The sequence below is a fragment of the Hylobates moloch genome, unplaced genomic scaffold (genome assembly GCF_009828535.3).
Source record: "Hylobates moloch isolate HMO894 unplaced genomic scaffold, HMol_V3 SCAFFOLD_23, whole genome shotgun sequence".
NCBI classification, from domain to species: Eukaryota; Metazoa; Chordata; class Mammalia; order Primates; family Hylobatidae; genus Hylobates; species Hylobates moloch.
This window is the reverse complement of record NW_026652298.1, coordinates 20,900,459-20,925,480: the sequence shown is the minus strand read 5'-3', so window position 1 is coordinate 20,925,480 and position 25,022 is coordinate 20,900,459. Positions and strand designations below refer to the sequence as shown.

Below are 25,022 nucleotides of genomic sequence, written 5' to 3'. Positions count from 1 at the left end.
AATGTCCACTCTTCAAAGGTGGTTAGAAATACTTTCTATTTAACAGGAAAGCATCTGGCAATGTAAATCCAAAAATGCATCTGTAAAATAATTTTAATAGTGAATTTACAATATGATGGTATTTTTCTTTGAAAGACTGGTAACAATTCAACTCAGATATGTTAGGTTTGTCTTAATGAAAATAACTAATCTAAATTGTTTACATCAAAGTTAAATCTACTTACCAGTGAATCTGCATCAGGACATTCCCTATTAAAACAAAATATCAGAAATACTCAATAATTAGAATTGTCTGCTAATTATGCTTGTTCGAAGTATTTACTTTGGTACTTAAACATAGCTTTTATTTAAACTCTACAAAAAATATTTAGAGAAATCAAACCACGAAGATTAAAACATACCGAATTATTTTAAAATTCAAAAAAGGCATTCTTACACCCATACCACCTGACAAAATAAAAAACAAACAGCTTACAAGTATTCCTTTTTTTCTGTCAGCTTACATTATGCTTTAAGAGCTTATAAATATTCAAAAACCTATTTTGAAAAGTAATTCTTTTCCATGAATATACTCACACATCAAGAAAGCTGTCAGTCTTACAAGGCTTTCTAATAGCTTTTCATTCAAGTAAAGCAAGTTAAAAAAATGTCCTTAAAGAAGAAAGCTTGACTTTAAAAAAAAGTCAGTATTAAGTAGGAAGTAGTCTGAAAACCTAAAACTACTGGAAAAAATACAATTTTTAAACACTTCAGTTTCATTTGAAGTACTTTCCATAACTTAGTAGATACAAAAGTCAAAGCCAGCTTTTTCCAAATATACTGCGTAGACTTCCAGTCGGATAACTTTCTTATGTAACGTAATATGTAGTTGAGAACTGAAATTCTATCACTTAACTGATAAACAAGTATTGAATCTGCATATACACTAGTGAAAAGTATTATTTAAAATGTAAAACTAAAACATAAAGAAGACCTAAATATGTACAACTAAGGACAGTGAGGTCATTAAAAATGAGGTTAGAAGAATTTCCATGTATGCACTCTAAAATAAATTCACAAACAAAAATTAAGAGCGCAGACTTAAAAGGTTTTTGGACCTTTGACTTGTGACAGTTAATGCACACAAAGCAGGCTAAGCATCCCTAATCCAAAAATCTGAAATCCAAAGTGCTCCAAAATCTGAGACTTTTTGAACACTAACAGGATGCTCAAACAAAATGTTCATTGGAACATTCTGGCTTTGGGATTTTTGGTTTAGGGATGCTCAACTGGATGTATTCTGCAAATATTTCAAAATCCAAAAAAATCTGAACTCCAAAACACTTCTGGTCTCAAGCATTTCAAAGGATACGCAATGTGTGTCAAAATCTTATACAAACAGATAAACGCCATTTATCCAAATACTAAGCAAACACCAGAAGAATCTACGAAATTGAAGAATTTTCTTAAAGGAAAGTAGGATGAAACAGACTGAAAAAATTAAAAAGGAGGAAGATGACTACATTGCTCTTAATCCAAAATGAAGTACCAAAGAGACAGGGTAAATACAAACCCCAGGTGACTTTCTTTCTTTCTTCTTTTTTTTTTTTTCTTTTTTTCTCTGACACAGAGTCTCACTCTGTCACCCAGGCTAGATGGAGTTCAGTTGCATCATCTCGGCTCACTGCAACTTCGGCCTTCCAGGTTCAAGCAATTCTCCAGCCTCAGCCTCTCAAGTAGCTGGGATTACAGGTGTGTACCACCACACCTGGCTAATTTTTGTATTTTTAGTAGAGATAGGGTTTCACAATGTTAGCAGGCTGGTCTTGAACTCCTGACCTCAGGTGATCCACCCTCCTCGGCCTCCCAAAATGCTGGGTTTACAGGTGTGAGCCACCGGGTCTGGCCCCCCAGGTGACTTTCTATCCACTTAAAAGTCATTTAAAATTGCACATTTTGAAATACAGCTTCCTTACTGGTAGATGAGAAACATTATATTTTTCTAAACTTATGCATACTCTGAAGAAATGTTCCAGAAAAGGCATAATAATAATCCAATCCTTCTAGAGAATCAAATTAATCAAGAGGTTAGAACATTCCTACTTTCTTCTTTTTTAAAAAAAGATGCAGTTTGAACATAAAAGGAAGTGTTGAAGTTCCAAAGAGTTTATTCTCTGGCTTTAAGCCAAAACACTCCAGTCACTGGGGTAAAGTACTTATCTGTTTGCCTTCACAGTGGGCTGTATGACACCTGCAGATGAAGCTCCAGGAAGAGGAAGCTCTGAAAAGCACCTGTCTCCCACAATTACTAGCATCTCAAAAGCCTTCAGGCTATGAAGAGGCATGCCAAGAGCCTCTGGCATTTCAGGCAAAGTGAATTCTAACATTTTTCCTGCCAAGAAGTTTGAAAGAAGGTGATGATGGTACAGTGTTTTAGGCACTGGCTTTCTGCTCTAGTATTGCCATTGGTTAAAAGACAAAAACAAAAAACCACCCTAAGTGGCTTAATATTATATTGGGAAATTATTGATAAGGAAAACTGTTTTAAAAACCTGGTTAAAAAATACTATAAGCTCCTTACATGAACAGTAATGAAACCCATACATTATAAAACTAATTTAAGGCCATGATTCTATACAATAAAGCCACTAACAGATGAACTAGATGTATTTTAAACATTTACTTACTAATCAATTGATCAGATTTCAATATGTATTGCTAATATTATAAAAATAGATTAGGTTTCACCCCCTTAAAAATATACCCTTCATAAATGCTCAAGAAAGACATTTGCAGAAGATTTGATAACTATAGATATAGATGACTTTGCAATTGGTATTGATTTGTTAACCAAATACTCCTTGGGAGAGGGGAAGAGACAGTCATTTAAAATGAAAGAAATTCTAGGAAACTCAAATAGAAATATAACTAGGTAGAAAGCAAGAATACCCAAAGCACAAACTGTTCTCATACGTTAAAAATATGAGTGCCCATCAAATATTAAATCTCATGAGAATTCCGTTGATTATGCTAAGGAGGCGGGGTTTTTAAACTAATTTTCAGTCAATGTTGGTGGGTCAACAAATCACTCAAGACTTTTGATTGGTGTCGCTTCAATCTAACTGGACCGAGTAATCATGGAAAGAAAGATTCCTTTAATTCTAGTTTGTCTCTGAATAATCACGGCTCAAAGATTCTTAACCCCAGGTATACATTAGGAATCAAAGGGGCTGCTTAAAACAAAAAAGAGCAAAAACTATGTTGAGGTTTCATGTTGAGAGAATCTGATTTAATTGATCTGAGGTGGGACCTGGCATAGGTATATTTATTTTAATTTCCCAGGTAGTTCTAATGTGTAGCCAAAGTAAAAAACAAACAAAAACTTTAGTTAGCTAATCTAAACTCAATTTCTTACATGTTTATTATATATTCTTTGTATATTAATTTTTTATTTTTAAAAGAAGGTAAATCAGGCCGGGCGCGGTGGCTCAGGCCTGTAATCCCAGCACTTTGGGAAGCTGAGGCGGGTGGTTCACCTGAGGTCAGGAGTTCGTGACCAGCCTGGCCAGTATGGTGAAACCCTGTCTCTACTAAAAATACAAAAAATTAGCCAGATGTGGTGGTGGGCGCTGTAATTCCAGCTACTTGGGAGGCTGAGGCAGGAGGAGAATCGCTTGAACCTGGGAGGTAGAGAATGCAGTGAGCCAAGATCACTCCACTGCACTCCAGCCTGGGCAACAACAGTGAAACTCCATCTCAAAAAAAAAAAAAAGAAGGTAAATTAGACTTATAAGTGGACCAAATATTCCATCTAAAAATGATGACCTAGTATAAATGGTAAAAATGTTAGGGCTTTTCTCTCCCCTATTTAACATTTTCCATCAATGTATGTATAGGTATCACTATGTGCTTATACACTTAGAATTGTCTAGAAGGATTTTCATCAAATAGTTGACCAGAGATTTTCTCTTAGGCATTAAGACTTTGATGAATTTTTAGTTTTCTTTGCACTATTAATTTTTTAAAATATGCATTTATCATTTTATAAAAATAAGGATATTTCAAAAATTTCCATTTCTAGACATTAAAGCTTTTGTCTATAATGTCTTAACATTTTAAAATAATTAGTAAGTTAATACTTTGATCTAAAACCAGAGGAACTGGCAAATGTATTTATTAATATTTAGAAAGGCTTGTTTTTCACACCTTACACATATACTTTTGAGTTATTTCCAAAATACTTTTTTCTTTCCAAATTCAAGTCTTATTCTTAATCACTTATAAAAACAAAAAGGATTTTGACAATATTTAAAATACTTACACAGATTCTGCATCTTTTTCCTTTTTAATGATTCCTGGCAAAGCAAACGTCTTTCTTTTCCTTGGTTTTATACCTTTAAAATAAATATATATTGTTACAGAAACATAAACGTTCCTGATAAACATATTAAATTTATAATTACATCTTGCATCCTCACACATAATTTGCTCATAACTGCTGATGCTAAATGTGGATGACAGAAATAAAGTTATCAACCACTCAACCCTACTGGTTAGACTTTTCTTATGTTAATAAAACAGTCTATTATTTATCAAAAGATCATAGAACATTTACTTGATAAAATTTTCTTTTCTTTTCCTAAGCCTCCCTTAAGTCACCTTACACATAATAAGCATATGGAGATATCTTAAAACTTCAAAGAAAGGACATTATTCATTATACTAAATTTTGTTATAAATGTCAAATCATGTTATAAAGGTCAAATCATGTTTGCTTTTTAGAGGGCCACAAAATATAAAATCTATTGTTTCAGATAAACAGATGATACAGCAGACCCATTAGAAGTATAATATGGGGCCAGGTGCAGTGATGCATGCTTATAATCCCAGCACTTTGGAAGGCCAAGGCGGACAGATCACTTGAACTCAGAAGTTCAAGACCAGCCTAGGCAACATGGTGAAACCCTGTCTCTACAAAAAAAAAAAATACAAAAGATTAGCTGGGTATGGTGGTGCATGCCTGTGGTCTTAGCTACTCGGGAGGCTGGGGTGAGAGGACTGCTTGAGTCCAGGAGATGGAGGCTGCAATGAGCTGTGATCACACCACTGCACTCCACCCTGAGTGATGGAGTGAGACCCTACCTCAAAAATTAAAAAAAAAAAAGAAAAAAAAAAAAAAAAAACAGAAAACAACAACAAAAAAAAGGAAGTAAGTTTACAATATGGCATTCTTGTGTCCATATGTTGTCCCTAATACAAACAATGCTATAAATGGATTCTACCATAACCGAGGAGTACAGATTATCTTTGATTTTCCTAATAAGGCATCCTCTTCTTTTATGACAAATTATTTTTAAAGGCCAGTCATGCTATTAACTTTTGATAGAATTCAGCACTTAAGGCCTGGTGTGGTGGATCTCGCCTATAATCCCAGCACTTTGGGAGGCCAACGTGGGCGGATCACCTAAGGTCAGGAGTTTGGGACCAGCCTGACCAACATGGTGAAACCCCGTTTCTACTAAAAAAACACAAAAAATTAGCCGGGCTTAGTGGCGCATACCTGTAATCCTGGCTACTTGGGAGGCTAAGGGAGGAGAATCATCCAAACCAGAAGGCGGAGGTTGCAGTGAGCTGAGATCACGCCACTGCACTCCAGCCTGGGTGACGGAGCAAGACCCCGTCTCAAAAAAAAGAATTCAGCACTTAAAATTTAGGTGTTTACTCTGAGAATTCAGCAGTAGAGGCTGGGTGCAGTGGCTCACGCCTGTAATCCTAGAGCTTTGGAGGCTAAGGTGGATGGATCACTTGAGCTCAGGAGTTCAAGACCAGCCTAGCCAACATGGTGAAACCCTTTCTCTAAAAAAAATACAAAAGTTAGCTGAGCGTGATGGCATATACCTGTAGTCCCAGCTAATTTTGGAGCTGAGGTGGGAGGATCGCTTGGATCTGGGAGGTCGAGGCTGCACTGAGCAGAGATCGTACCACTGTACTCCAGCCTGGGAAACAAGGTGAGACCCTGTCTCCCAAAAAATAAAAACAGAAGAGAGCAGTGGAGACCTTAGGTTTAAGCTAGCCCCTCATCTTACAGATGAGGAAATTCAAGAAGGGTTTTTGTTGTTGTTTTTGAGACAGGGTCTCACTCTGTCGCCCAGGCTGGAGTGCAGTGGTACAATCATAGCTCACCACAGGCTCCTCCTCCCAGGCTCCAGCAATCCTTCCACCTCAACCTTCCCAGTAGCTGGGACTACAGGTGCACACCACCACACCTCCTAATTTTAAAAGTTTTTTTGTAGAGATGGGGTCTCAGCATGTTTCCCAGGCTGGTCTCGAACTCCTGGACTCAAGTAATCCTCCTGCCTCAGCCTCCCAAAGTGCTGAGATTACAAGCATGAGCCACTGTGCCCAGCCAAATGATGGTAATATTAACATTAATTAATGAAATGTTACCCACTGTACAATTAGCACTACACATTACAGAGATGAGTTTCATATTCATGACATTAGAAGGCTTAAACATGGATGTCAATGAAGAAAACTATTTCAATGTATATTTAAAAACAAATGCATGTTATACTCAATCTTTAAAAATATATAATCTAACACACTAATATTATTTTGGGAAAATCTGTTATTTATTAAGCAACAAGTAGCATCTGCAGGCCTTCAAACTAATTTCAGATTTTTATAGCATTCCATTCCATAGGTATGCTGACACCTAGGGATAGCAGTCCCTCCTTATTTGTTCAATGAACAGAAGATACTAGCTAGCTGCCATGTGCATTAACATAACTAATCAACTTACCTTCAACTGCACTAGCAGTGTCACATTCTTCAAATTCAATAAGGCCTGGAAAAAAAAAAATTGAAAAACTTCCAGTAGAAAAAATCTATCAGGTAAATTTTAAAACTTTTTTTTTACATTTTAAATTTTTTATTCTACTTTTAATTGACAACGCATCTTTTTAATTGTTCTGAAATGGTTCTAGTTGTTACCTAATAGTTAATTCAAATATCAGTAATAAATTTTAAAAATCAAATAATTCTAACAGTGAAAAATAACTGAGACCAGCCCATTATGATCACAATAATTTACTGAAAACCAATTATATGTGATGCCACAGAACTAGAGACAAAAGAATATGCAGTTTCTGCTTTCAAGAAGCTGGCAGTACTGTTAATGAGAGGAAACAAGCATGGTAAAGGTGGTTGCTGAATCCTCGGTGGTGTTCATGGGAAGAACAGGGCTACCAAGATAGTAAATACTAGTAGAACATAAGCTTGGGACCTCATCTGTCCTGTTCATCACTGTATCTTCAATACTTAAAAAATGCCAGGTAAATAATAAGTTGGGTAAATAAGTAAATATTTATTGAATGAATAAATGAACTAATTACAGACTACCTAAGTGGTGACCTTGGGATTATAATCCAGATCTCTCTAACTGTATAGCAGGTCAAGGAATGTGAACTACAGCTTACAGGAAATAGTAAGAGTTTTCACGTAAGATCATACACATCGACCCACAAAGCGATCTTCAAGGACAATTAATTTAGCACTGCTATGAGAGATAGACTGTAGAAGAGGAGGATGATAAAGTGGAAGTCATTAGAAAACAATTAAAATAGCCCTGAAATGACTGACTGCTCAGACTAGCCTTAAATGCCATAAAATATGGCATACTTCATATATGTGAAATATCAAATTATTTGGCAGTAGAGAAAGTAGCAAAACATGAATTACTCTCCTAATGAAATATCCCAAAAGCTAAATATGAGACTAAAAAATTATCTCCCACTAAGTTGTCATTTAGTCCTTTTTATATATAAATTCATGAAAGTCTAGCATTTTTTTGTGAAATAATTTTTAATTTATTAATGGTAACTGGTATAACTTGCTATATGAAGAAATTTTAAAATAGAGCTTGAAATACAGAGTAGATGATAGAGGATTTTGTTACTGGTTCTTCTGAGATGTGAAGCTTAACTATGTACGAATTCATGATCAGCATTATTACTGATCGTTCCATTATAAAAGAAAGCCACCGATTAACAACAAAGATTTCTCTACAAATACGGGGATCTAAAAATATTGTCTTAATGTCCCTCTCCCTCCCCCTAAATCTAAGATTCATTTCTGTGTGGTTCTAGTTTCCATTCAAATAAAATAAATTAACACTTACTAATAAGCAGAATAAAACAGTCATAAAAGTGAGTTGATAAACAAGGTCCTAATCAATTATTAGTATGTTCCTTATTAGTACATTCTTCTAAATATAAACAAAGACTAAAAAAAAGTTTATCACTTCTATCCAAAAAAGCCTTAAAGAGTCAGAAAATGACCCAATTAAAAATTTAAGGACTTTATTCAAACCCATTCTGCAAATCTGGAAGCTGAGAAATCATTTAATAAAAGGGTACTGAGCTTGTTCTTAGAATCCCTTAGAGGCCTATCGTAACAATTTACAATGAGATGAGGGCAGGCTGAAAAATCAGTAAGGGTAAAGAAATTGAGATGTGCAAATTAGCAACTTTTCACTTAGTATAAAAATTATGAATAACAAATCTCTACCTAAATTACCAACAGCTTATTATATATTACTGGCTTTTCCAAGTACTAATAAAGCTTGAGAAAATATAATCGTCTGTTGAGACGAGAAAGGGTTTACCAAAAAAAGGCAATCAGGCATGTGGTTAGTCAAAAATTCTCCTACAGCTTACACATCCACATAATTTCTACCCATTAACTATTTACAGAATCTCTAATGCTCAGGCCACACGCTTACTCTAGAGAATAGAAAAAAGTAAATACCACAAAAACAAAACACCAATGCCAAATTGCCTTGTTTACAAATACTAAATATATATTATCTAGAAGGACTTTTACATCATCTTAGCAAATATGGTACATACAGAAAAAAAGATTTGTAAAATCTTTGGATGACTTCATATATGTGAAAATAGTAAAGACATCCCTTAACTCTATAAAATCAGTCCCTTTAAACAAAATTCTCCTTTTTGTTCTCACAAAACTCTTTTCCTATAGTAAACATATCTTGATTTCTCTTATCTTTTCTAAACAGCCTCTTAAAATCCATTTGAAATAGAAAAATGTCCAAAAAAAAGAAAAAAACATTTTGAAATATAAGATGCCAAATCACTTCAAATCAAAAAATATATATTAAAAATTTTTAATTGAGTACCATCCACACAAACTTTCCTACTAAAGAAAGAAATAATGATTTCTGGCATAATAAAACTAAATACTACCTTTTTAAAAAAACCATTAAATCATGCATGAACAAGATATTCTTTTACAAATGGCATATGCTCCACATGCTGCTTCACATGGCAAGGCTTTGCGTGCCTGGCTCAGTGCCAGTTGACAACTCAGCTGGATATCAATGCACATTCTGACCCCCCTTGCAGCATGTCACTTCTGAACTGTTTCACAAGTGGAAAGTTTATTCAGCATCTCCTTCAAATGCAGTCCACTGCCCATCATTCTGCTATTTAATCATAAGACAAGTTATTTTTTTTGACAGTACTAAAGCCAGAGTGAGAGTCTTAATGAATAGTTTGCTACAACTGGAATTTCAACTGTTTTAGACTCAATTAATTCTTTTGTCAAAATAAATCACTGCTCTTAGCACTTAAATTTTATGTTGGGTCACAAGGGCAATTTAGTTTGTATAAAAGCAAATAAAACCATTTTGGCTCTGTCTCCTGATGCTCTTTTACACATTATTTTAAAACACCACTATGAGTTCAATTAAACTCATGGAACAGAAGAACAACTCTAAGAGGTCAATGATTCAAAGCAAGACAATTCTTAAATATGAGGCTTTAATCATCAGGTAGGAATAAATAAATGCTATAAAAAAAAGCCATCAACCTAAAGAATCCATTCAAACCTAATTTGGATTAAAACTTTGAAAAGATGTTACAAGAAGAAACGCAACTTACTTAACAGTCATCTTTGATCACCACAAATGTTTTGTGGACTGAGGAAGAGTATAAAATATGTGAAATATTTAATTAATAATCCCTGTTGCTTCGGAGTCAATCCTAAATCTCAGGCCATCAACCGGACAAGTTTTTAACATTAGTTAAAAACTGCCCTCAAAACTTAAATAGTAAGTCTGGGCTATTCAAATCAAGCATATTTCTGCTTCTAATCAGAGCCAAACACAAACAAACACTCTCAGACATACACTAAAGTTGAATAAAAGGAATGATGATAATGAAGGGGTGTGTGTGTGTGTGCATGAGCAAGGAGAGGGTTGTGACTCATAACAATGGAAATCAATGACTACATTTTCAAGCTTGCTCCTGGGCCTGTGGAATGCAACACAGTCACATTCCCAGATGCCTGGGATGATGGGCCAGGCAAGCTAACACAAAAAAGAGAATCACACTCCAGTTTGTGGTGATATGCACAGGGTACAGAGGCTCAAATTCTAATTTTGATACTCTTTTTGAACTAGATGCTCTTTTTGAACCTAGGTTGTATCATTTATAAAAGGTAAATGATAACAAATATAGCATTTGCTTTCTCTCTCCACACAGCCTTATACAATTTTTTTCTTTTGCTAAACCATTTGAAAGTTGCAGACATCAATGACACTTCACTTCAGGAGTATGTGTTTTAACAAAGGACTTGCTGAATCAATTTCGTCAATTCAGTGGTTCCAAACCTCATGAGAGACTCCTGGCGCAATGCTTCTAAACTATATTATGTATGAGAATCACCTGGAGAACTTGTTAAACCACAGACTACTGGGCTCCACTCCCACAGTGTTCTGTTCAGAAGGTCTAGGGTGGAGCTCAAATATTTGCATGTTTAACAAATTCCCAGGTGATGCCACTGGTCCTGGAATCACATTTTGAGAAATACAGTCCTAGTAGACTCTGTGGCCACTGCTAGATATTTAATTAGTCTAGACAGTGCTTCTCCAATTATACTGTGCATACAAAGCCCAAAGCATCTTGGGATCTTATTAAAATACAGATTCTGATTCAGTAGGACTGGGATAGGATTTGAGATTCTCCATTTATAACTAGCACTCATGTAGTGTGATGCTATAGGTTCTCAACCATGGCTGCAAGTTACAATCAGCTGAGGAGTTTTAAAATATAGTGGTACCCACCCTGGACCAATGAAATCAGTTTCTTGGCTGGGCATGGTGGCTCACGCCTGTAATCCCAGCACTGTGAAAGGCCGAGGCAGGCGGATCACCTGAGGTCAGGAGTCCAACGCCAGCCTGGCCAACGTGGTGAAAACCCGTCTCTACTAAAAATACAAAAATTAGCTGGGCATGGTGGAGGACCCCTGTAATCCCAGCTACTTGGGAGACTGAGGCAGGACAATCACTTGAACCCAGGAGGCAGAGGTTGCAGTGAGCCAAGATCATGTCACTGCACTCCAGCTTGGGTGACAGGGCAAGACTCTGTCTCAAAAAAAAAAAAAAACAGAAAGAAATCAATTTCTGTACATAGAAAAATGCAAAGAAAAAAATCTCCAAAAATAATTCTTGTATGTACCTGATATGGTTTGGATGTCTGTACCCTCCAAATCGCATGTGGAAATGTGATTCCCACGTGGGAGGCGGGGCCTAATGGGAGATGACTGGATCATGCAGGAGGATCTTTCATGAATGGCTTAGCATCATCCCCTTGGTAATAAGTGAGTCTTGCTAAGTCATTTCACACAAGATCTGGTTGTTTAAGAGTGTCTGGGACCTCCCCCGTCTCTCTCATGTTCCTACTATTGTCATGTGACATGCTGGCTCTCTGTTGCCTTCCACTATGATTTTAAGTTTCCTAAGGTCTCGCCAGAAGCAGATGCCAGCACCATGCTTCCTATAAAGCCTGCAGAACCATGCGCCAAGTTAAGTATCTTTTCTTTATAAATGACCTAGCCTCAGGTATTTCTTTATAGCAACACTAGAATGGAGGAATACAGCACCCAAGGCTTGAAAACTGAGGAAAATTTATAAACTATAGTCTTAAATCAAACAAATAGGTTTTTAACCACAGATTTCAGTCACTGTGAAACATTCCAAGATTTTATCTAGTTCTCCAAACACAGAATCTTAGTACTGAAATATAATCTCCTCTTACATCCACATTTTGACAGTGTCCCCACACTCATAAGGTTGAGTCATGTTTTCATCTTCCATGATCCTGATAAAACCCTTGTTTCTACTTTCAATTATAGTACTTATGTCTATAAGCATTCTCCATGTTAGTTGCAACTATATCCTTTCAGTTACTCACGCCAAAACCCTTAAAATGATTCTTCCCAACTGCTTTTTAAACAGATTTGCTGAGGTATAATTAACACATGATAAACTACATCTACTTAAATTGTACAGTTTAATGAATTTTGACACGTGTAACATTTGTGAGTTTACTACCACAATAACATATATAATTATCACCTCATGCTCCTTTGTAACCCATTCCACCCTTCCCAAGGCAATCACTGATCTGCTTTCTGTCACTATAAATTAGTGTACATTTTCTAGAAAGTTATATAAATAGAATCATATAATATGGGCTGGGCACAGTGGCTCCACCTGTAATCCTAGCACTTTGGAAGGCCGAGGCGGGTGGATCACGAGGTCAGGAGTTCAAGACCAGCCTGGCCAATAAGGTGAAACCCCATCTCCACTAGAAATACAAAAACTAACTGGGCGTAGTGGTGCGGGCCCGTAGTCCCAGCTGCTTGGGAGGCTGAAGCAGGAGAATCACTTGAACCTGGGAGGTGGAAGTTGCAGTGAGCCAAGATCGTGCCACTGCACTCCAGCCTGGGTGACAGAGCGAGACTCTCTCAAAAAAAAAAAAAAAAAAAAAAAAAAAAAAGAATACATGTAATATGTATTCTTATTTTGGTCTGGCTTCTTTCACTCAGCAAAATTACTTTGAGATTCATCCATGTAATTGCATGTATCAGTAGTTTATTAATTGTTATTGTTGAGTAGTACTTCACTGCATGGATATACTACAATTTGTTTATCCATTCATCTGTTAATGGACATTTGGGTTGTTTACAGTTTGGAGCTACTACAAATAAAACTGCCATGAACATTCATATGCAAGTCTTTGCACATATATTTCCTTTTCTCTTGGGTAAATGCCTAGGGGTAGAACAACTGGATCATATGGTAAATGTATGCTTACATTTCTAAGAAGCTGCCAAGGTATTTTCCAGAGTGGTTGCACCATTTTATATTTTCACCAGCAGTCTTTGTGAGTTTCAGTTCTTCCACATCCTTGATAGCATTTGGTATACTCAGTCTTTTTTTCTTTTTCCCAGATGGCGTCTCGCCCTGTCACCCAGGCTGGAGTGCTGTGGTACAATCTCAGCTCACAGCAACCTCTCTGCCTCCTGGGCTCAAGCCATACTCCCTGTTCAGCCTCCCAAGGAGCTAAGACTACAGGTGCACAACACCATGCCTAATTTTTGTATTATTTTTGTAGATAATGGAGTTTCATCATGTTGCCCAGGCTGGTCTCGAATTCCTGGGCTCAAGGAATCCACACATCTTGGCCTCCCAAAGTGCTGGGATTACAGGTGTGAGCCAGCATGCCTGGCTGGTATAGTCAGCCTTTCAAATTTTTATCACTCTAATAAGTGTCTACTGCTATTTTTATTGTGCTTTTAATCTGTATTTCCCTAATTACTAATGGGATATCTTTTCATGTGCTTACTTGACATTCATAGATATATGTATTTTTAGGAAGTGTCCAAATCTTTTGGTCACATTTTGTATTAACATGTATACAAAATTTTGAAATAAATTTTAAATTCTTTATTCAAACATTTATTTTTATCTGTATGGATTAATGGCTGTTTATTTTATTCTTTGTGTTATGATCTAATATATTCATTACTTATTACTTGCTCAAGTAATTCCAGCTTTGGCCATTGGGAACTCTTTTCAGGTTATCACCTGTGTCCTTCTAAACTACAAAACTTCAACTAAAGGAAACAGAAAAATTTTTAAAAATCTTTGTGACCTTGGATTAGACAAAGATTTCTTGTATTTGACACAAAAGCATAACACATAAAAAACCAAAATTTGGTAAATTGCACTTCATCAAAATTAACTTTTGCTCTTCAAAAACACCGGAAACAAAAAAAAAAAGAACAAGCCACAGACTGGGAGAAAATAGTCACTATACGTATATATATATACATGGAAACCTGAACTTTTATGAATTATAAATAGCATAAAGTAAAATTACCAAAATGACTGTAAAATAGAAAACATTGAAAATACAGATTTTACTCTGTTTTAGCAACTGAATTACCTGAGAGTGGTTGGGTTACAAGGGCAATGTCAATGGAATATAAAAAGATATCCAAAATTAGAAAACACCTGTTTATTCATGATCCTTTCAGACCACAGGTGCCTTAATATTCAAAGCATCCTCTTACAGTGACTCAAATTCCAGAGGAACCAGCCATTACTACAAAAAAAAAAAAAAAAAAAAAAAAAAAAACAATGACAGGCCAGGTGCACTGGTTCACGCCTGTAATCCCAGCACTTTGGGAGGCTGAGGCAGGCGGACTGCTTCAGGCCAAGAGTTCAAGACCATCCTAGCCAACATGGTGAAACTATGTCTCTACTAAAAATACAAAAATTAGCCAGGCACGGTGATGCACGCCTGTAAGCCCAGCTGCTTGGGAGGCTGAGGCATGAGAACTGCTTGAACCTGGGAGGTGGAGGTTGCAGTGAGCCTGAGATCATGCCACTGCACTCCAGACTGGGCAACAGAATGAGACTCTGTCTCAAAAAAAGCAAAACAAACAAAAAGGAAACGACAAGAAGTGTCAGTACATATAATAAGTAATATAACATTATCGTAATGAGTAAGAAAAAAATTTGTAATGCTCTCAGTTTGACTTACATAAAAGAACTGAAAATATAAACTGACAGGTTGTATCTTTCAACAGATAACTGACTAAAAATAAAATTGGTGTCATTTTGCAGCATCAGAGAAATAAGTTAACTTATGTATACAAGTTTTTTTTTTTTTTGAGACAGAATCTTGCTCTTGTCATCCAGGATGGAGCGCAATGATGCAATCTCGGCTCACTGCAACCTCCGCCTCCCAGGTTCAAGCAATTCTCCTGCCTCAGCCTCCCAAGTAGCTGGGATTACAGGCGCCCACCACCACACCCAGCTAACTTTTGTATTTTTAGTAGAGACAGGGTTTCACCACATTGGCCAGGCTGGTCTAGAACTCCTGACCTCAGGTGTTCCAGGTGATCCACCCACCTTGGCCTCCCAAAGTCCTGGGATTACAGGTGTGAGCCACTGCACTCGGCCTCTTTTCTTCTTAAATTACCCTGGATTATTGCAACAGTCATGCAGTGGTCTCTCTACCTCGATCCTTGCCTTTTTCCGCAGGCGTTCTCAATGGAGTAGTTAGAGTTCAGTCGCCTCAGCCTCCGAAAGTGCTGGGATTACAGGCGTGAGCCACCATGTCCAGCTATGTATACAAATTTTTAAAAGAATTGGATCTTTTGTTTTCTTTTAAAGATCTCTATCCCACAGAACTAAAGCTAGTTTAGGGTGGAACTCATCCACCAGAGGGGGTCCTTACAAAGAGGAGAAATAAAATGTTAACAGAAATCAATAGTATAAAACGATTGAAGGTTAGAATATACTTTACAAAACAAAATCCTTTAAGTCCATAAATTCCACACAATCACATGCAAAATTTTGTCTGTTATTTTTCTAGGAAGCACAGTTTTGTTATTGCAGTGAGTCACTAGACTCATTTGTTCAGGTGCCCATAAACTGACCAAAAACATATGAAAGAGGCCAGGCACAGTGGCTCACGCCTATAATCACAGCACTTTGGGAGGCCAAGGTGGACGGATTACCTGAGGTCAGGAGTTTGAGATTAGCCTGGCCAACATGGTGAAATCCCATCTCTACTAAAAATACAAAAATTAGCCAGGCATGGTGGTGGGTGCCTGTAATCCCAGCTATTAGGGAGGATGAGGCAGGAGAATTGCTTGAACCTGGGAGGCGGAGGTTGCAGTGAGCCAAGATCACACCACCGCACTCCAGCCTGCGCAACAAGAGCGAAAATCGGTCTCAAAAAAAAAAAAAAAAAAAAAAAAATTAGCTGGGTGTGGTGGTGGGCCCCATCAATCCCAGCTACTCGGGAGGCTGAGGCAGGAGAATCACTTGAACCCGGGAGGCAGAGACTGCAGTAAGCTGAGATTGCGCCATTGCACTCCAGCCTGGGCAACAAGTGTGAAACTCTGTCTCAAAAAAGAAAAAACAAACAAACAAAAACATATGAAAGAGCTGCAATCAGTCACCCATAGCAACTCAACCAGGGAAATAATATTTATCCCTTCCACTCCACCCCACACCAGTTAGTTTGTTCTAGGACTGTTTAAAAGTCCTAGTTCTATGACTCTTTTTGGGGTCCTGAAACAGCCGCCTAATTCTGGGTTTAGTGACTCTACGAAAGCCCATGTCATCACTGTTCTTGGCTTCCCTATTACCTCCTACCATCTAGCTGTAAGTATTTTCTACATGACTTTGTATATCTTAAGGCCAGTAAAATTAAATTTATAATGAAACTACATTAGTGGCTACTTATGAGAAATGTATCATTTTTGAAGACAATATTTATTAATAAATGTTAGATTATCTCACGTAAATCTCACAACAACCCCATGAGGCAGTTACTATTATTATCCCCACTTTACAGATGAGGGCACTGAGGTTTAAAAGTCTCACTGCTAGGCCGGGTGCGGTGGCTCACACCTGTAATACCAGCACTTTGGGAGGCCGAGGTGGGCGGATCATGAGGTCAGGATTTCGAGACCAGCCTGGCCAATATGGTGAAACCCCGTCTCTACTAAAAATACAAAAATTAGCCAGGTGTGGTGGTGGGCACCTGCAGTCCCAGCTACTCGGGAGGCTGAGGCAGGAGAATAGCTTGAACCCAGGAGACGGAGGTTCAGTGAGCCGAGATCGTGCCACTGCACTCCAGCCTGGGCAACGGAGCAAGACTCCAACTCCCAAAAAAATAAAAAATAAAAAAAAAATAAAAGTCTCACTGCTAGTAAAGAGCAGGTCACAAACCACTGCACTACACCACAGACAAGAAAATAAACATGAGCCAGGCACAGTGGCTCACACCTGCAATCCCAGCACTTCAGGAAGCTGAGACAGAAGGATTGCTTCAGTCCAGGAGTTCAAGACCAGCCTGAACAACATAGTAAGATTCTGTCTCCACTAAAAATTTTTAAAAATTAGTGGGGTGTACTGGCATATGCCTGTGGTCCCAGCTACTCGGGAAGCTCAGATGGGAGGATCGCTTGAGCCTGGGAGGTTGAAGCTACAGTGAGCTATGATTGCATCACTGCATTATAGCCTAGGTGACAGAGCAAGATCATGTCTCGAAAAAAAAAAAAAAAAAAAAAGAAAAGAAAAGAAAAAAGAAACATGATCTAAATGTCCAGAATTCAAAAGGAATCAAGCAGTGAGCTTAAAGGTAATTCCTAATATACAGTTATTACCTAACCAACAGAAAGGAATTTATAATAACTGTATATTTGTTGAGTTCTTCATAGAGAATGAATGAGTAGGGTGACAAGTAGGATATTATGATGAATAAGGGTTCAGCAATCCCCATATGTTGAGTTAGCAACATTTCTAAGAACTGACAAAACTTTAATTCACCTGCAAGTCTATATTAAAGGAAATTAGTGGCATATATTTGATAAGTTCCAACATATTTCTGTGTGTTAAATAGATGTGTTTGGACTACATTACTTTTTTTTTTTTTTTTTGAGATGGAGTTTCGCTCTTGTTGCCCAGACTGGAGTGCAATGGCGCAATCCCAGCTCACTGCAACCTCTGCCTCCCGGGTTCAAGCAATTCTCCTGCCCCAGCCTCCCAAGTAGCCGGGATTACAGGTACACACCACCACTTCCAGCTAATTTTTATATTTAGTAGAGATGGAGTTTCACTATGTTGGTCAGGCTGGTCTTGAACTCCTGACCTCAGGTGATACACCTGCCTCAGCCTCCCAAAGTGCTGGGATTACAGGCGTGAGCCACTATGCCCAGACTTGGACTACATTACTTTTAAGGCCCCCTTATGCAATAAAACTCCATGATTATTAGATAAACCGAATTATATAACTTTTATCTTCTAGTTTTATCTAATTATAAATTCCTGCCTCTTAAACTGTTATTTCTAATTATTTAAACATTAATAACATGATTAAATCCTACACCTGAAATACATATACAGCCTACTGTAGTTCTAAAACGTTATATTTTGGGGTTTGGTATCTTTGTACTGTGATTCTACAATGTACTACAGTAGTAATTTTTGTCTCTTCAAAGGACATTTCCATTATCCCTTTCAGAATACAAATTCTGCTCCTCCACGATCTGGGCATGTGACCTATGCGGACCAATTATAATATCCTACTAGCCTAAACACAGAGATTTATTCAAAGATAAGCATGTGACAAAAGCAGAACCTTTCCTGAAATATGCTGACACTACAAAAAAAAACAAAAAAGTTCTACTAGGGTTCTAAACAGAATGGATATAGGCTTGGACTGTTGATGTCTTCCTTGCCAGCTATGAGGAAAAAGTCTGCAGTAGGAGCTTAATAAACTGAAGCCAAGTAAAGACAAGCAAAAATGAGAGAAAAGAGTGACCAAAGTCCTGATGAAATCCATTTGGACCTTGAATCTATTCCAGCCTTCCAGGTTAAAATAGCCAATGCATGGAATTTTTGCTTAAGCTTGTTTATATGGCTTTCTGACATTCGCAAACAAAAAGTCTCTATTGAACTAAGCTGGAGATGACAGGTTTCAACATGAGTACCAACACTCAATATTGGCAGTGACTGCCTACAGCACTGAGATGTGAGAGACTAAGGTCTCCTCTGGGGAAGAATGCAATGATCTAGCAACGGTATCTGCCATGAATAAGGCAGCACATGCCACATACTTGTCAGCCTTTGGCTGAGCAGTGTCTTAGGAAATGACACTGGCATATAAAAGCAAAAAGCAGTAAAAAGAGCCCAGGAAGCCAAAGCAGAGTGGGAAAAGTTACATCAGGGAAGAGAAAAAAAAAATCACACAAAAAATGGCCAATCAAAATAAAATTGGCTTGATTCAGAACACATTTTAATGTTCCAATTATTCTCTAGTGTAATACTTTAAGAAAAACACTGATCCACTTCAAGCTTATTCTCTGTATTCTTTCTTTTTGCTTAAATATACTCTGGATCATTTGTGACCCAGGGAAAAAAGGTTATCATTCATCAGTTTAGGTTCACATTTAAGGTCAAATCCCCCTGGTTTAAAAGCATTCTCAAAATTAAAATTTATGTCAACATATCTACACTTAGTTCTATTCTAATTTTTCCAAAGCATGTGACTTGATTTTTGATCCAGGATCAAAAATCCCAGAACTGAATCCCAGTTCTGCCATGTACTAGCTTAGGCAAATCTCTCAACATTACCTCTGAACATTTCCTTCATCTGTAAAGTAAGAATAATAGTACATACTTCAAAAAGTTGCTGAAAATCAAAGTGTGCCTACAAAGTGGCTGGCATGGTACATGGCACAGAGTAAGAGCTCACTAAACATTAACCATAATTATTTAGCATTCGCTTAAAAAATTTTCTAATAGCCACTCCATTCCAACCTTGTTAACACCCTAATCTTGCCATTAAATGCCCATTTGTTCATTCATTTAACAAAAATATATACTGCTTACAAATAGAGAAAATAGATGAATCAAATACAGAACTTTTTCACAAGTACAAACTATTAAGATTTAATGGTAGACAGCAACAAGGCAAGAAAGAAATATATAAGTTCTCTGGCACTTTTGATGGAGAAAGATATTATTAAAGATAATAACCGGGCTCTTTAAAGAGTTCATTCATTCAACACATAAATGTAAAGATGTGGTGTAGGAAAGTAGTGGAATACAGCATTTTCTAGAGTACGGATTAAGGACAACTAAAGTACTAAAGGAAAAAAGGAAGCATGTATGGGAAACAGCAAGCAGTTCAGGTTGGCCTCAGTGAAGGTACTTGAATAGGAGTAAAAGAAAGTTAAGACTGCCCTCTCCCTTCTTGACCCCTATCCCTTCTCCCCTTCCCTCCTTCCCTCCTGTCGCCATCGCTTCTGGCACCGCTGCACCCGTAGGAGCTCCCCAGTGGTGATGGGTTCTCAGCCCTCCATGTTACTGTGGGATGAAGAGCTCGAGGAGATCAAGAAGATCAGCTTTTACCACAGTCAAATCACTTGCTCTACAGCCGGTTCACCAGCCTGGACAAAGGAGAGATGGCACTCTCAGCCATGAAGATTTCCTGAGGATTCCAGAACTTGTCATCAACCCACTGGGGGACCGAATCATCAATGCCTTCTTTCCGGAGGGAGAGGACCGGGTAAACTTCCGTGGATTCATGCGAACTTTGGCTCATTTCCGCCCCATTGAGGATAATGAAAAGAGCAAAGATGTGAATGGACCCAAACCACTCAACAGCTGAAGCAACAAACTGCAGTTTGCTTTTCAACTATATGATTTCGATAAAGACGATAAGCTCTCCCGTGATGAGCTGATACAGGTGCTACGCTTGATGGTCAGAGTAAATACCTCAGATGAGCAGCTGGGCAGCATCGCAGACAGGACCATTGAAGAGGCTGATGAGGATGGGGACAATGCCGTATCTTTCACAGAATTTGTTAAGGTTTTGGAGAAAAGCTGGATGTAGAACAGAAAATGAGCATCCAATTTCTTCACTAAAGGACAGAGACCAAACTGTTGCTTGCGGTCTAGTATTTAATAACTGGAACTTGAAAGTCCTCCTTCCACCAATCCCACCTCCACTCCATCATTCCCCTTCTTCCAAAGTACTACTGCTGTTGCATGACCACCCCAAATATGTTCTGTCAACACAAACCTGCCTTTGATGTATAAACAGGGCATTACAGAATGGTACACCCAGTCTATTTCTATTCAGTATCCATTCACTAGTTCTTCATTTATAAGTATCTTCTTCCCCATTCTGCTGCTGAATGCCACATATCCATACAGTCTGAGAAAGTGAGAGGGAATCATGCCAAGAACAAGCCAGCAAAGCTCTTTCACCAGATGTAGACTGTAGCCCTACTGCCTTCCCTCTAGCAAGTCTGCCACCATGCTTCTTCATCCTTTTCATATGTCCTTTGCTTCCTACTTCTGTGTCATCCAACATACTGTTCGCTTAGTCTGGCAGTCTTTCTGCTTTTCAGTAAGCCTCAAAATCTAATCTGTTCTACTTGGCACAGCTATGCCCTACGTATTCCTGACTTGGCAGGATAGTTCAGGGGTCTGGCAGTTTTTATTTACCTTCATTATTAAGGTAATAATGGGCCTCTGGGATGTTGCCTCTCCAGGAGCTTTTTGGTAACCAACACTTCTCTGAGAAGTATGAGACCATCCTCTGCATTCTACTCTGTCATCAAAGGGCGGCTGGGTGGAGATATCCATCTTGAAAGGTGGCCTTGGTGAGAGGTGTGGAGTCAAGTCTTCTGGGTTGCTTGCCCACATCACTCTACCTCTGGCCTCTGATTCTCAACTTTGTACCTACATGGCTCCTCTTGTTAGTGCATTGTTGACTGTTCAAAAAATAGCAATATGCCTACGGGTTTGCTTAGTTTGGGGACACCGTTACCAACAGAATGGCTGCTCTGACAATATGCCTGGGGACTTTCTCATGGCTTTTTATCAAGGCAGCTGGGCACCCTATAAAGCCTCACACATTCACACCTTTGCAGCATGGTTTATGCCTTAGTGTTACCTGCACTGGAATGTTTTTCACTTCACATTTCCAAGTAGAAAGATTAGTGTTAACTTATCCCAGTCCAAAACATTTAAAGATTGTTTCCTCAGTGTCTTTAAGTTTTGCACAAATTTTTTTTGTTGTTTTTTTTTTTTTTTTTTTTTTTGAGACAGAGTCTCACTCTGTCACCCAGGCTGGAGTGCAGTGATGCAATCTTCGCTCACTGCAACCTCCGCCTCCAGGTTCAAGCAATTCTCCCGCCTCAGCCTCCCAAGTAGCTGGGATTACAGATGTGCACCACCACGCCTGGCTAATGTTTGTATTTTTAGTAGAGAGAGGGTTTCACCATGTTGGCCAGGTTGGTCTTGAACTCCTGACCTCAGGTGATCCTCCTGCCTCAGCGTCCCAAAGTGCTGGGATTACAGGTGTGAACCACCATGCTCAGTCACAAAATTCTTCATGAATTTTACACTTGGCAAATGTTAATGATGGAAGCCATAGTCAGCTCCTAATACATGTCCAAAGCATTCACTATTGTATCATTAGCTGCCTGGTTACATTAGCTTCCTAGCTCCTTGTATAGACCACTGCTAATCCCTTAAAAATGAGGTCTCACACTAGTAGCACAACCTAAGGTGGCATTACAGGTCTTTGAACAAGGCACAGCAACTTTTCTGCCAAAGTCAGCTTAGTTTAGACTTCAGTGAATCAAGCTATTGCCATCCTAATGTATGTCTCTATGAGTCTATTTATCCAAACATCTGCCCTTGGCTGACTTTCTCTGATTCATTGCTTGCGTGCCTGTTTCCTTGCTTTGCAAAACTATTGAAGATGTGTATATAATTATTTAGGAAGGGGACTGCTAAAAAAAAAACCACTGCAAAGTGATGGAAAAGAGTGGAAAACAGGGAAGTAGCTGGGCTGGATGGCTCAAATACAAATGAACGAGAAATTCTTCATGAAGTATCAGTCAGACTTTGTGATCAAGTGAAAACGGAAGAATGTCTGACACTGATCTATTAGAGAGGTACTTCAGAGGCTCCTTGATTTGCATATTTAAAGTTCCTAAGGTTATAGCTTTCCCCTCTTTTGGCTGTATAGCAAACTGTTTTAATCCACGGTTGTGCCTTATTGTTTCATTAAAATATATCAATAAGTACTTGTGGTTGAAACAAAAAAAAAAAAAAAAGAAAGTTAAGACTAAAGTCTGGTCAGCTCGAGATCCTTAAAGGCTGTGAAACCAAGTCCAGAATCCCACTTTCATTCTATCAATAGTGAAAATTTAAAGATTTGTAAGTGGTACAATTATAAGTTCATAACTGTATAGGCAAAAGATGAGTGTGCTATAACATGTAAAATAGATTGGAGAAGAAACGTCTGCTGTACCAGTACGAAATCTGCAAATTAATTAGGCAGCTAGAGAAAACATGAAAAGAAAGTCTGAAGGGAAAAATACTAATACAACTGGATCAGTAAGATTAAAAAATTAATGAAATTTGGGAAGAAGAAATTAAAGATGATTTAGGTTTCAAGCCTTAGGTCTATGAACTGCACTGAGGAAATATGGTTCCCAAACTTCACAGATCACTTACCCATTTTCTGGAATGCCATATCATATTTTAACTTCTTTAATGCACTGAATTATTTTTACCTATGGAGTGAAACATGTATCTTGCAAGAACATGATATAGTAACTAATAAATAGATTAAAGAAATCTGGAGGACTGTAAGTATGCTGAGCAGGGAAGGGAATGGGCTACTTATTACATTTGATACATCATAACATGCCAATTAAAAGTAGAATTTGAACTTCTGTAATCATCTTTTCATAAAAATAGGAGCCAGGATTCCTATATCCATTTGTTCACTGGTGTATCCCCAAATTTCTAGAATGGGGTCTGGTATATTGTTAGAACTCAATAAATATATTTGTTAAATGTATATATAAATGAGAAAAGAAAGAAGTTATTAAATTTTAAGAAAGGTTCTACGTTGGTCTCAATGTTCTGAGCATTCAATATTCTCTCCCAATCTTTCTTTTATTAAAATAGCCTTCTGTAGGTAACTCTATTTTGAAAAATCTAAAACTGTGATAGACTTAGTAAAATGTTATAATAACCACTTTAAATAATACTAAATTATTGTACTAACCACTAAAAGCCAAAACAAAAATCTTAATGTATCGTCAGACATAAAAATAATAATATCTGAGATTTTATACAGATTTTTAGGTATGCTCCATTTTTTGGGTTGGCTCCATTTCACAGTTTGGAAATATTTTTAACTTCAGATATGTGATATAAAGTTAAAATTACCCCTTACCCACATGAACTTCAAGGCAAATATGTTAGTTACTATATGGGCAATTTTAAAATGTTTCCTTGCAGAGTTTATCATCTTACCAGGTCTTTCCTTCCCAGTGCCTTTTGACTCAGCAAATTTTTGTATCAAACTTTCAACTGTAGTATTAGCCATGTTATTTATAAATTCTTCATGGACCTATTAAAATGAAATAAAGATAACTTTTTCTTTTTCCACATTCTTAGTGTATTTCAGATAAAACTTACACAAGACAATTAAAATTAATTATATCAAAATATGTATTTTTGACCCAAGGCCCTTTGAGGACTTTAATTTACCTAACTTCCAGTGTTACTGGATCTGTGGGGACAAACCATGACTTACATTAACCCCTTAACACATAGCCTCACGCCCTTGGAAATCAAAGCAGTTTTCTGTTCCCATCTTTGAGCATTCTAGAGACATCATTCTTATGATAAGACTTACATAGACAATAAAAATACTTTTGGCTTAAAAAAAAAGCACACAGAGTCTGACTCTGTCACCCAGACGGCTGGGTGCTACGGCTCACTGCAGCCTCAACCTCCTGGGCTCAAGTGATCCTCCCACCTCAGCCTCCCAAGTAGCTGGGACTATAGGCACGCACCACCACACCCAAAAATTTTTTAACATTTAAAAAATTTAAAATATTTTTTAACATTTAAAAAATTTAAAATATTTTTTAACATTTAAAAAATTTAAAATATTTTTTAACATTTAAAAAATTTAAAATATTTTTTAACATTTAAAAAATTTAAAATATTTTTTAACATTTAAAAAATTTAAAATATTTTTTAACATTTAAAAAATTTAAAATATTTTTTAACATTTAAAAAATTTAAAATATTTTTTAACATTTAAAAA

General features: G+C 37.4%; 1 protein-coding gene and 1 pseudogene across 2 annotated transcripts in view; one reads left to right on the top strand and one right to left on the bottom strand.

The window, feature by feature from the left end:
• Nucleotides 1–25,022, bottom strand: part of FCHO2 (FCH and mu domain containing endocytic adaptor 2) — a 131,209-nt gene that overhangs the window by 48,569 nt on the left and 57,618 nt on the right. For both annotated transcript variants that reach the window (XM_032145494.2, XM_058434227.1), the window contains 4 exons: nt 24,221–24,317; nt 6,782–6,826; nt 4,301–4,373; nt 225–249 (listed from right to left, as the gene is read on the bottom strand). In XM_032145494.2, the coding sequence (XP_032001385.1) occupies nt 225–249; nt 4,301–4,373; nt 6,782–6,826; nt 24,221–24,317 (240 nt within the window). The remainder of the gene's footprint in view (nt 1–224; nt 250–4,300; nt 4,374–6,781; nt 6,827–24,220; nt 24,318–25,022) is intronic.
• On the top strand, nt 19,248–21,080 carry LOC116462769 (calcineurin B homologous protein 1-like; annotated as a pseudogene).